The 14323-nt window shown below is 42.9% G+C and overlaps 1 protein-coding gene across 16 annotated transcripts in view; it reads right to left on the reverse strand.

The window, feature by feature from the left end:
• IRAG1 (inositol 1,4,5-triphosphate receptor associated 1) overlaps window positions 1-14323 on the reverse strand; it is a 174193-nt gene that overhangs the window by 59706 nt on the left and 100164 nt on the right. For all 16 annotated transcript variants that reach the window (XM_072969491.1, XM_072969493.1, XM_072969490.1 and 13 more), the window contains 2 exons: window positions 13176-13793; window positions 10960-11038 (listed from right to left, as the gene is read on the reverse strand). In XM_072969491.1, the coding sequence (XP_072825592.1) occupies window positions 10960-11038; window positions 13176-13793 (697 nt within the window). The remainder of the gene's footprint in view (window positions 1-10959; window positions 11039-13175; window positions 13794-14323) is intronic.

Below are 14323 nucleotides of genomic sequence, written 5' to 3' on the forward strand. Positions count from 1 at the left end.
TGAAAAGAATTATGATCTGTATATGTAGAGGTGGAAAGGTTGGGAAGAAATACTGCCATTCTCATCTTTCCCTGCAGGAAGTGAATATTCCAAACTTGACATGTGTAATATAAAAAAAGTACCTTAATGACTCCAAACACTTAATGCATTTCAAAATACGTATTTTGACAGTTTTAAAGGTTCCGGTCAAGATGGAGGTGTAGTATGACCACGAGCTCATCTCTCCTCACAACTATAACGAAACCACGACTGACTACTAAACAACCATTTAAAAAAAAAAAAAAGACTGGAACCTAGCAAAAAAGATCCTCTTCAACTGGAAACAGAAAGAATGTACCTCAGCAGGACAGCAGGGAGGCATGCTTGTGATATATTCAGGCCCCATATTCCTCGGGTGGGCGACCCACAAGCTGAAGAATAATTAAGCTGCAGAGGCTCTCCCACAGGAGGGTTCTGAGCCCCATGTCAGATTCCCCAGCCTGTGGTTCCAGCACTGGGAGAAGACCCCAGAACATCTGGTTTTGAAGGCCAGCAGGGCTTAACTCCAGAGCTCGATGGGACTTGGGGGAAAAGAGATTTCACTCTTTTCGAAAGTGCACACAGAATTTTGTGTATGCTGGGACCAAGGGCAGAGGCAGCGACTTCATAGGAATCTGGGCCAGACCTGCCTGCTGGTTTTGGAAAGTCTCCTGGGGAGATAGGGGGCAGTTGTGACTCACCCTGGGGACATAAAAGCTGGTGGCGGACATTTGAGAAGTGTTCATCTACTTGCAATTTTCTAGAGGCTGATATCTTGCTTGGATCATTAGCTCCAAGACCTAGCCCCACCCAACAGCCTGTAGGATTAAGTGTTGGGAAGCCTCAAGACAAACAACACACTGGGTGGAAACACAGCCTTCATCCATCAGCAGGCTTCACAGAGTCCATAGCTGCCCCCAGGCATGCCCCTAGGCATGGCCCTACCCACCAGAGAGCCAGGACCAAACTCCACCCAGCAGTGGGCAGGCACTCCTCCTGCCAGAAAACCTGCATAAGCCTCTAGTCCAGACTCACCCACCAAGGGGGCAGATACCAGCAATAAGAAAGCAATAATCCCAAAGCTTGTGGAAAGAATCCACAAACACAGGTCAGACTCTACCCTGGGACCAGCTGGACCCTGGCCCTTGGGTTACAAGACAGAAGTGTACTGCTGGGATGTACAGGACATCTCCCACAGAGGGCCCTTCTCCAAGGTTGAGAAACATAACTAACCCACCTGAAAACACAAATAGAAAGTTAGACAATATGAGGCAGCAGCAGAATATCTTCCAGGCCAAGGCACAAGATATAATCCCAGAAGAGGAAATAAAAGATGAGGAGATAGGCAACCTATCGCAGAAAGAGTTTAGAGTAATGATGGTGAAGATGTTCAGAGAATTCAGGAAGAGTACAGATACACAGAGGGAAGTTTTTAGCAAATAATTACAAAATACAAAGAGTGTCCAGAGTTGAAGAATACAATTACTGAAATGGATAACAGACTAGAAGGAACCAAGAACAGAAGAATGGATCAGTGAACTAGAAGACAGATTAGTGGAAATCACTATTGCAGAACAATAAAAAGAAAAGAGAATAAAAAGAAATTAGGATAGCTTAAGAGAATTCTGGGACAATATGAAGCATCCTAATATTCACATTATAGGGGTCCCAGAAAGAAAAGAGAGAGAGAAAGGACCTGAGAAAATATTCGAAAAGATAATAGCCAAAAAATTCTCTAACTTAGGAAAGGAAACAGTCACCCAAGTCCAGGAAGCACAGAGAGTTCCACACAGGATTAACCCAAAGAGGAACACACTGTGGCACATAGTAATCAAATTGACAAAAATTAAGGATAAGGAGAAAATATTAAAATCAGCAAGAGAAAAACAATAATTAACATACAAGGGAGTTCTCATAAAGTTATCAGCTGACTTTTCAGCAGACACTCTACAGGCCAGAAGGAAGTGGCATGATATATTTAAAGTTGTAAAAGAGAAAAACTTATAACCAAGAATACTCTATCCAGCAAGGCGTTTGTTCAGATTTGATGGAGAAATCAAAAGGTTCACAGATAAACAAAAGCTAAAAGAATTCAGCACCACCAAACTGGCTTTACAACAAATGTTAAAGGAATTTCTCTAGTTATCAAATTGCAAGAGAACAAAAAGAAGAAAGAAAGAAAAAAAGACCTACAAAACAAACCCAAAACAATGAATAAAATGGCAATAAGAACATTTATATTGATAATTACCTTAAATGTAAATGGATTAAATGCTCCAACCAAAAGACATAGACTGGATAAATGGATACAAAAACAAGACCCATATATATGCTGCCTACAAGAGACCCACTTCAGAGACAGAGACAGATGCAAACTGAAAGTGAGTGGATGGAAAAAATATTCCATGCAAATGGAAACCAAAAGAAAGCTGGAGTAGCAATACTTATATTAGACAAAATAGATTTAAAAATACAGACTGTTACAAGAAATGAAGGACACTACAGAATGCTCAAGGGATCAATCCAAAAAGATAGCAATTGTAAATATATATGCACCCAACATAGGAGAACCTCAATATATAAGGCAATTGCTAACAGACATAAAAAAAGAAATCGACAATAACACAATAATAATGGAGGACCTAACACCTCACTTACATCAATGGACAGATCATCCAGACAGAAAATCAATAAGGAAATACAGGCCCTAAGTGACACATTAGGCAGATGGACTTCATTGATATTTAGAGCATTCCATCCAAAAGCAACAGAATACATATTCTTCTCAAGTGCACAAGGAACATTCTCCAGAATCGACCACATGTTGGCCCACAAAGCAAGCCCCAGTAAATTAAAGAAAACTGAAATCGTACCAAGCATCTTTTTTAATCACAATGCTATGAGGTTAGAAATCAATTACTAGAAAAAAACTACAAAACCCGCAAACACCTGGAGGCTAAATAATATGCTACTAAACAACCAATGGATCACTGAAAAAATAAAGGGAAAATCAAAAAACACTTTGAGACAAATGAAAATACAATGATCCAAAACCTCTGGGATGCAGCAAAAGCAGTTCTAAGAAGGAAGTTTATAGCAATACAAGCCTACCAGAGGAAATAAGAAAAATCTCGAATAAGTAACCTAACCTTACACCTAAAGCAGCTAGAGAAAGAAGAACCAACAAAACCAAAAGTTAATAGAAGAAAAGAAATCATAAAGATCAGAGCAGAAATAAATGAAATAGAGACTAAAAATCAACAAAACTAAAAGCTGGTTCTTTGAAAAGATAAACAAAATTGATAAACCTTTAGTCAGACTCATCAAGAAAAAAAAGGGAGATGGCCCAAATTAATAAAATCAGAAATGAAAAAGAAGACGCAACTGACACCACAGGAATACAAGGGATCGTAAGAGGCTACTATGAGCAACCATATGCCAACAAAAAGGACAACCTAGAAGAAATGGACAATTTCTTAGAAAGGTACAATTTGCCAACATTGAATCAGAAAGAAACAGAAAATATGAATAGATCAATGACCAGTACTGAAATCAAATCAGTAATTTAAAAATTCCCAGAAAACAAAAGTCCAGGACCAGATGGCTTTTCAGGTGAATTCCACCAAACATTTAGAGAAAAGTTAACACTTACTCTTCTGAAACCATTCCAAAAAATTGCAGAGGAAGGAACACTTCCAAACTCATTCTACCAGGCCATTATCGCCCTGATACCAAAACAAGACAAAGATAACAACAACAAAAAAAATTATAGGCCAATGTCACTTATGAATATAGATGCAAAAATACTAAACAAAATACTAGCAAATTGATTCCAACAATGCATTGAGAGGATCATACACTATGATCAAGTGGATTGTAAAGATTTTTCAATATATGCAACTCAATCAATGTGATACACCACATTAACAAACTGAAGAATACAAACCATATGATCATCTCAATAGATGCAGAAAAAGCTTTTGATAAAATTCAGCATTGATTTATGATGAAAACTCTCCAGAAAATGGGCATAGATGGAACATACCTCAACATTATAAAGGCCATATATGAGAAACCCACAGCTAACATCATACTTAATGGGGAAAAGCTGAAAGCATTTCCTCTGAGATCAGGAAGAAGACAAGGATGCCCACTCTCACCACTTTTATTCAACATAGTTTTGGAAGTCCTAGCCATCACAATCAGAGAAGAAAAAGAAATAAAAGGAATCCAAATCAGAAAAGAAGAAGTAAAACTGTCACTGTTCATGGATGACATGATACTATACATAGAAAACCCTAAAGAAGTGACCAGAAAACTACTAGAGCTCATCAATGAATTTGGTAAAGTTGCAGGATACAAAATTAATATACAGAAATCAGTTGCATTTCTATATACTAACAATGAAATAGTGGAAAAAAGAAATTAAGTACATATTCCCATTTACCATCACACCAGAAAGAATAAAATACCTAGGAATAAACTTATCCAAAGAGGCAAAGGACCTGTACTCTGAAGACTATGAGACACCGATAAAAGAAATTGAAGATGATATAAACAGATGCAAAGATATACCGTGTTCTTGGATTGGAATAATCAATATTGTTAAAATGGCCATACTACCCAAGGCAATCCCTATCAAATTACCAATGACGTTCTTCATGGAGCTGGAATAAAAAAATGTTAAAATTTGTATGGAAACACAAAAAACCCCAAATAGCCAAATAGTCTTGAAAAAAGGAAAACAGAGCCAAGGGAATCATGCTCCCTGACTTCAGACTATACTACAAAGCTACAGTAATCAAATCAGTATGGTACTGGCATAAAAACAGACACATAGATCAAGGGAACAGGATAGAAAGTCCAGAAATAAACCTACGCACTTATGCTCAATTAATCTATGACAAAGAAGGCAAGAATATACAACGGAGAAAAGACAGTCTCTTCAATAAGTGGTTCTGGGAAAACTAGACAGCTACCTGTAAAGGACTGAAATTAGAACATTCTCTAACACCATACACGAAAATAAACTCAAAATGGATTAAAGACCTAAATGGAAGACCAGATACTATAAAATTCCTAGAGGAAAATATAGGCAGAAAACTCTTTGACATAAATCACAGCAATATTTTTTTTGTACCAGCTCATACACTAATGGAAATAAAAGCAAAAATAAACAAATGGAATCTAATTAATCTTAAAAGCTTTTACACAGCTAAAGATATCATGAAGAAAACAAAAAGACAACCTACAGAACGGGAAAAAATATTTGCAAATGATGTGACTGACAAGGGACTAATTTCCAAAATATATTAACAGCTCATACACCTATCAAAAAAACAAGCAATCCAATCAAAAAATGGGCAGAAGACCTAAATAGACATTTCTTCAAAGAAGACATCCAGATGGCCAACAAGCACATGAAATGATGTTCAACATCACTAATTGTTAGAGAAAGGAAAATCAAAACTACAATGAGATATCACCTCACACCAGTTAGAATGGCCATCATTAAAAAGTCCACAAATAATAAATGCTGGAGAGGGTGTGTAGAAAAAGGAATCCTCCTACACTGCTGGTGGGAATATAAATTGGTGTAGCCACTATGGAGGACAGTATGGAGATTCCTCAAAAAACTAAAAATAGATTCACCATATGATCCAGCAATCCCACTCCTGGGCATATATCTGGAGGAAAACATAATTTGAAAAGACACATGTACCCCAATGTTCATAGCAGCACTATTTACAATAGCCAAGACATGGAAACAACCCAAATGTCCATAGACAGATGACTGAGTAAAGAAGATGTGGGGTGTGTGTGTATGTGTGTGCGTGTGTGCGTGTGTACCACACACACACACACAATGGAGTACTACTCAGCCATAAAAAAGAATAAAATAATGCCATTTGCAGCAACATGGATGGACCTGGAAATTGTCATTCTAAGTGAAATAAGTCAGAAAGAGAAATAAAAATATCACATGATATCATTTGTATGTGGAATAAAAAAAAAAAGACACAAGGGAGCTTATCTACAAAACAGAAACAGACTCACAGACATAAAGAACAAACTTATGGTTACCAGGGCATAAAGACGGTGGGAAGGAATAAGTTAGGAATTCGAAATTTGTACCTCTTGGGGAGTGATGGAAATGTTAACTACCTTGATTGTCGTGGTGGTTTCATTGGTGTATACATCTATCAAAACTCATCAAATTGTGTAGTTTAGTGAATAGGAATTAAACTGTAATAAAGGTGTTAAAAAAGTTTTAAAAACTGGTCTTTTTGGAGGAAGCAATTACCAAAGTTTAACAAGTCCTACGGTTTCACTTCATTTTAATTCAAGTTCAATTAAATTTTAATGCTTTTTATTAAAAAAAAAAACTACATCAAGCAATTTAGCATAATCTCTCTCCTCCTCCCTCCCTTCCCCTCCCTCCTGTATTTGTAGGGAAGGGGGTATGTGGTGTAAGTGATCTTTATTTTCTTCTTTGTATTTCTCACTATTATTTGATTAGTTTTGCTAATGGACATGAGCTATTTTTAATGAAAACAGTAAAATTACTTGTAAAATATCTGCTTATCCTAGCTTATTTCAATGAAAGCATTTGTTCTCAGCAATCTCCAGGATTTGGAAAACTAACCTATGGGGCTTCTGGTTAAAGATGTTCTGAGGCCCAGGATGACCCCTCAAAAGGTCAAAGTTATTTGACCTGGGGATCAACTTTCTCCAGATCTGTTTTCTCAAGGAGGCCTTTTCCCTACCTGAGATTTGAAGCCTCTGAGCACAGACTAGGGGTGTCTGGAAGGACTGCCTCAGCCCACACCTCTCTCAACATCCAGGTCCAAATATCCAACCACTTCCTAGACCTTGCCCCCTGGAGCAGGATAATAAAAACCATTTCAACCACCACCATTTATCAAACATCAACTTTCATTAGAGTCACTTTCTCATTTGTTCCTTAGAACAGCCTTGCAGAGTAAATATGGCTAAGCTCATTTTCTAGGGAAACTGCAAACTAGGAAACTGAAGCTCAGTGAAGTAGATGCTCCAGGATCCCAGCTAGACAATGGGAGAGCAAGGATGCAAATCCAGTTCTGTTGGACCAGCATCCATGCTGCTCCCACGGGCATTCAACTGTCCAAACCCAAACCTGTTGTCTTCCTTCTCAAGGGATCTGCTTCCCCGGGGCTCCCCATCCTAAGTAATGGCACCATCACTCCCCTGGCCATGCGGACACACACTTGTTGGTCCTTCCAGTCTCCCCCCCTCCCCAATCTCCTCACCAAGTCCTGCCAAGGTGATCTCCAATGGCTCTCGAATCTGTCCTCCCCATCTCCCCTCCTGTCCTTCTCAGTCTACAGTCCCATCACCTCCCACCAGGCTGTTCTCATCCTCTCTTACCTAGTCTCCGTCTCCCTGCCTCTAGCCTCTCTTGTTTCAGGCCAGCTTTCATAGTCTGTCCAGAAGAATTATTCTCAGTCTACATTTTGATTCTGATGCTTCCTTACCTACAGGCTTCTCTGGCTTTGCAAGTTGTCCTGAATGAAGTTCAAACTCATTCATTGGTCCTCAAATCCTTTACCTTCTCTGATTCCCACCCACATTCCACCCTCACTGCCATCTCTCTGGATCACAAGACTCACACTTGGTTCACATGAGATTCCTTCAGTTCCTGGAACATGCCAAGTGTTAGAAGATGCCTAGTGCCTCTGCTTCTGTGGTTTCCTCTGCCTGGGATGCCCTTCTCTTCCTCAGCTCAGAGCTGCTTCTCCTGGAATCCTGCCTGGACTCATTCACCCTTATTTCCTCTGTGTTTCTAGGTATTTTTATGTTCTTAAAGTCTTAACACCATGTATGGTAGTGACATTGTCTACTCTTGTATTTCCTCTCCTACAAGGTGAGGGTGACCTCATTCATTTATTCAGTATTTATTGAGTGCTTGCTATAATCTAGGCAATGAGCATAGAGCTAGTCATATAAGGCTGAGCAAAATGCATGTATCACTGTCCTCTGGGAGCTTGTTATCTGGGGGGGCAGAGATTAGTTAGAGAAATACTCAAACTTTCATGCTGTGATGGATTTTATAAGGGAGAAGCATCTGGAGGTGCTGGAAAAGTCTTCCCTAGGAAAGTGACATTCAAGCAGGTATTTAGAGACTGAATGGGAATTCACTTGGCAAAGAGGAAGAAAGGAGGAACATTCCAGGTAGAGGGTACGGCATGTACCAAGCCTGAGAAGGAGGAGGAATGAGTTGCTGATGGAAGGCCGAGATGTTGAGAGGGAGGAGGAGAATGATCTTGAAAGATGCTGGGGAGGTGAGCACAGTTAACCACATAGGGCCTTGTAAGTCCTACGAAATATTCTAGTGCTCATCCTAAGAGCAGAATGAAGCCTCTGAAGATGCTGAACCAGATTTGCATTTCAGGAATTCCTCTGGCTGCATGTGGACAGTGGATTGAACTGGGTGAGGAGGTCAGAAGAGCAGGCAGAGGGACGAATAACATGCCTGAATGAGAACTAAATATCTGCAAACTAAATAACTGAAAAATCTATGAACTGTCAAATGAACAAAACTAGGACAGTTCTTCTGAATCCAGCATGTAGCTTTAGAGCAGTCATAATCAAAAGATACAAAATGCACTTAAAGAATATGTAGGTGAGAGGCAAAATTGGAAAAGACCCAGAATCCTTGAATCTTAGATTAAAGTTAAGCGCCTTCTGAAGTCACCTAGTCCAACAGGGAACAGAGGCTCACAGAAGCTGAGGAATGCATCAAAGCCTCCGTTAACTGGTGAACTCACATCTCCTGAATTCTTATGCAGCTGTGCTTTCTATTAATTTGCCTGAATTTTTGTATCTAGAATATAATGAATACTCTGAAAAAAAGGAGCAATGAAGGAGAAATAACCCACTGCACACTAGAACATATTATAAGGCAGCAGCAATTAAAATGGTACAGTACTGATCAGAGTAAAACAGTCAGGGGCCCAGAACCAGTCTTTGGTATACATAAAAAAAAGGATGTCATGTATGACTGACTAAGCCATAACGTAACAAGAAGTATAAACACTACTAAAACATTATTGAGATAATAGTATCTTAAATCTTCAAATACCTGTATCTTAAAACAAATTTCAGAGGTGTTAGCAAAATAAATATAAATAAATCAAACCATAGATAAACTGGTAGAAAATAGATTTGCTATCCCAACTAAGGAGAAGTAATATTTTTATAATCATTTAAATAATAGAAGACCTCTCAAAGCAAACGATAGACAAAAATTACTGTATAAAAACTTTACAACTTCACTAAAAGTAACATAAAACATGTTAAAATGCAAAAAAAGAAAAAGTATTGAGAAAAATATAGCCAAAGAAGGGTTAATATCTATAGCACCTATGTGTAGTAGCAACAACAACAAAAAAAACCAAGACCCAAATGGGCACATGAGTAAAGAAATGTGTAGTTAATTCACCCAATAAGATAAAAAGAACATTTAAAAATTTCAAGTTTGGGCAAATTAACTGAAGCAATAATGAAGCGGCATTTCACACAAACACTACTAATAATATATTGTAAGTGCTGTTAGTTTGGATTATCTTTTTCTTATTACATTCTAGTCAATAAGGAGCGAAGTGTAGTGCAGGTAGTGCTTAGGAGGGAGACCCCCTCACTGGGTCTACGGGGAGCATCACCCACTGGAGGCAATTTGGTAAATTCCTACACTTTCACCCAGTGACTCTCAAGCCTGAGAATTTATCCCAAGGCAGTAACTAAAAGGAAGAAATAAAAAAAAAACTACAAGTCCAAAGTTGTTTATAGGAGGGTTGTTAATCACACATACAAGAACTGTAAACATCTGAAATACCCAACAATAGACACATTCATACAAAAGGAAACTATGCCCCCACTAACTGATAAACACGTGGACGAGTCGAAGTATACGGAATCAGTCACGAAGTAAGTATTTTAAAACTAGAAACAGGAAGTTGTATCTATACCACCAAACCAACTGTGAACAAAATGTAAATAAGAGTAAACACTGGAAAGAATAAAAATTGTTGCTTTTTCAGAATTTATGGGCTTGTAGGTAAAATTTTAAGATAAATCTTTTCCTTGGGTTTTAAATCTGCTTTAATAAACAGAAATTAAAAGTAGAGAAGTATATCATATTTTTTCCAAAGATCTCATCTAAAGATTATTCTTTTTTTAAAATTGGTGCTTTAAAAAATTATTGGAAATTTTCCTTCTGAGATTCCTCTTGTCAATGCTGAACAGGTAGAGTTAGTCACTGTATCTCAGACCACGGGTCTCTAACATGGTTGGTGGCACCCGGGACAGGGCTTCATGACAGTCCTCAAGCAGAAGGCTTCTATACTGAGACTGACCCCGGCGAGCGTGAGCCATCAGGAGAGGTGAGTCAGGAGAAGGGGCTGGGAGGGAAGGGAGGGGGGAGACCCCCAAGTCTTAACTTTCTAAAGAGGAGTCTGGCAAGTGGGTGGGTGGGGCATTGCAGTCACCAGGATGGAAGGGCTGGGGTCTGGACTTTGTGGTGACAGCAGATTAGAAAGCAAGAGATGACTCAGATGTCTCAGAAAGAGGAACTGTTCCTGGGTGTGCGAGGAAAAGGAAAAGGAAGCGTCCAAAGTTCAGGCCTGGGTCACCTTTCCAGACCCACAAGGCTCAGGGAGCGGGGCTGGTAGGAAGGAGACAAGTTAAGAGGTTCTCCGAGTGGGCAGGAAACACCATCTGATTCATTCATTCATTCATCTGCAAATATTTACTGAGGGCCTGCTCTACGTCCGGCCCATGCTCGCCATCGGGACAGACAGAGGCTCTGACAGGAAGTCCAGTGTTTACATGTTCACCTTCTTTGATCTGGAGAAAACGAATCCAGCCCTGGCCTGGGGAAAGCATCTCCCCGACCTCACCTACCTTTTTCCTGCTCAGCTGCTTCACTGAGTTCTGGAAGCTTGAGCCCCACTAAGTTCTGGTTTCTTATCAGGATGTGCTCCTTTTGAGGAAAAGAAAGACAACATTTCAGACAATGTCCTCAGACTGGACTCTTCTCTTGGTTCTGTCTGTGGCTCTTCGACCACTCAGTCTCATGGGGGAGACATTAGGGGCATGGACAGTCACGACATCTGAGGGGCACCACCAGGAAGACCACTCCTCTCCCAGCCCATAAAGGTGAAGAAAACCTCACCATTGGCACTCATCCCTTGGGTCAGGAATTGTCTTTGGCATTGCTGGCTTTTCAAAAAAAAAAAAAAAAAAAAAACACCTGTGGGCCTCAGGGCAAGGGAGCTGCCAGCTTCTCCGTGGCTGAGGGCTGGGGGACAAACAGAAGCACAGCCCAGGGCTCTGGGGATAGGAGGGTCCCCTGGGTGTATATTGAGCTGTCAAAGATGGAAACTGTCCTGTGATCTCATGGCTGTGCTCTGAATTGGCTGCAGTCTCCTGCCTTGTTGTTCTGGGCAGTGAGTGCCCACTTCCAGGACTTGTGACCTCCCCTGGCCCCGGGTCCTCAGTGGCCTGTAATGGCCCCTCTTGAGTTTTTAAACTCTCCAGGAGTATGTGGCCTGTAGACTGCCACCCTGAGGCAGCAGGCCAGCAGCTACTCCTGCCTGGGGCCTCAGCTAGCAGAGCTGGGGAGAGACGGATGGGATGCTGACTGCAGGGATGTGGCACAGGTAGTCTCACAGCTGTGAGCCCAAGACCAGAGCCCCCAAGTGGAAATGCTAGACAGAGCTCCTTGGCCCTGTGACTTGTGCTCCTAAGGAGATTTTCAGTATCTCTGCAGCAGAGGCCACTTGAATGGTTTGCTGTCTGGATAAAGGAGGAAAGGAAGGGGCCAGCAGAGGGTGCCCCGGCCCAAATGGAAGTCACAGGCCAGAGGCCCACAGCCAAGCAGCTCTCAGCACCCTGGCTGGGGATGGGGGTGTCTGCTGATAGGGCAGTGGTTAGTGTGATGGGGTCTCCAGGTTCTCTGTGGTTTCTTTGCTACAGAGAGAAATTTGCAGAGGCATGGTGATGGCCTATTGCCTGGGCCTGGCCTCTGACACCCAGAGAACCATGAAGGCAAGTGCCTACCTAGACCCCTTGGCATCACCTTCCCCGGAGGTTTAGGACTGTGGCCCACCAGAGGCAGCCCTTCCAGGCCTGTGCTGATCCACTAGTTAATGTGGTCTTCCTGGACTGGTGGGCTTTTCTGTGTAAAATGTCATTCACCTCAGCAGCCAGGCCCCAGCTCCCTCAGAGTCTCCAACTCAGAGCATCATGGAAGGTTTCTGAATAGAACTGTGGCCAGTGTTGGAATGTGTCCCTGCTAGTGTGTGACCCCCTCACTTGTGCCACTGTGCCTCTTTCCCTTCCCCATCTCCCACCCCCTCTGCAGGGGAACCAGGAGAACCCTGGCCAACTCTAGCTGTGGGAGCACCAGGCCCTATCCTGTGGAGTCTGGCTGCCTTGGCCCATGGCCTGGGTTGGCCCCTGGAGAACTGGGGCTTGGATAAGGATTTCTTTGTCCTGTTAACCTCTTCTCTTCTTCACATCCTGGGCTCTCTTCCCTCCATTTCTGGATCCCCCAGTCATTCCCTATATAGGATGCCAGCCCCATGAGAGACCACTGTGCCTGGTTAGGTGGCCCATGACAGCTGGGGACATGATGGCCATCATTATGCTTGGATGGATCTGAGGCCCTTGGTTAATAGGCATCAGGGAGGAAAGCTTGGGGCATGACAGGGGAAAAGCTACTCCATCCTTGCCCCGTCCTAGGCATGATAAGGTGCTCAGTCAAAGGCTTCTTGCTCAGAGCCACCAGCTCTGGCTGGAAGGGGAAAACAGCCCAGAGCTGAGGGCCCATCTGCCCCTCCATACACCCACCTTCTCCTTGAAATATGGCGCTGTGTGGCAGCTACATCCCAGCTGACTACACTCAAGTAAGCAGTGTAAAAGCACGCAAAGACAATGTTTATGATGAACATGTTGCCCTGCGGGCCGGGTTTATCAGGGTGGGGACGTTCAGGGCCCCCACAAGGCCCACATCCGGACCTGCCCCAGGACCCAGCTCAGCCCAGAGGTCTTCAGCCCTGGGGGCAGAGTTGGAGGACCTAGATGCACATCTGTCCAGGGGTTCCCCAGGAACATACCTCACGGAGCTTGGTCAATTTCTGCATCCGCACAGGCTGCACTTGTATCTGAAAGTCTTTGAGTCCAGACGCCTTGGCCATCTTGCTGCCCACTTTGCCTGAAAAACGCTTCTCTTCCTCTGCCAGTGGTAGCTTGGCAAGCACTTTCTGGAGATGGGGGCCAGGTTCCTCGGGGCCACTGTCCCAGGAGACCCCCCGCAGCAGGGGTGGCCGGGATGCAGGGGGCCACAGCTCAGCTTTGGAGCCAACTTTGGACCCTGTGGGCTCTACAACTGTACCTTTTCCCTGGGGGGCCTGGGAAGCTGCACCTCCAGACCCCTGGGCTGGACTTCTGGGCAGAGGGTTGCCTTCCCTGGATGTCTTTGGAAGCAGCTTCCCCAGCTCGCTCTCCACAGGGCCAGGCTGGGGGGTGTTCAGGGCCATTTTCCCACCACCGCCTGTGCCAGAAGCTGGGCCCTTGGGTACGGCCTCCGGGCACTGGAGGGGATCGAAGTTTTCCTTTTGTTCTATCGTGATCTCTTTGGACTTCTCAACTGTAGGAGAGCGGGGTGTCAGCCGGCCCTGAGACACTTTCCTCTGGTCATTCTGCTTCCGGTCAGCTAACCCTTTGAGGACATTCTGAAAGAGACAAGGTAGAGCTGGGAGGCAGGTTGCAGAGGAGATAGGTGTGGGACTTCTGTCCTCTGGACCCTGCTAAGGGGTGTGTGTGTGTGTATGTAGCGTGTGTGGAGGTGGTGGAGGAGTGTGGGCTAGGTGGAAGGAGAAGACCTCTCAGTCAAGTCTGAGCCAATAAAGGGGACCTACGGACAAGCTTGGGGTTTGTAAAGCAGGACAAGAGGACCTGTTATTCAAAACCTGCCAAGAACTTCCCAAGGGCTAGGAGCTGCCGAGAACAGCAGAATAGAGGGCAGCTTGGGGGCAGTCACAAGTTTTGGTGTTGACTCAGTTGCCCCAGATTTTAGTCCTGGCTCTGCCTCATAAGGCCCTTAACTCTTAGGAACTCAGATTTCCCATCAGGTTTGTGAACCCTCTGAAATTATATGCAAATGTATCTGTGTGTTTATGCATTGTATGTATTTTTCTGGGAGGAGAATATATGACTTTCAACAATTTCTCAGAGACTTCCACAATCCAAAAGAAGCTACAGA

The sequence above is a fragment of the Vicugna pacos genome, chromosome 10 (genome assembly GCF_048564905.1).
Source record: "Vicugna pacos chromosome 10, VicPac4, whole genome shotgun sequence".
In the NCBI taxonomy this organism is placed as follows: Eukaryota; Metazoa; Chordata; class Mammalia; order Artiodactyla; family Camelidae; genus Vicugna; species Vicugna pacos.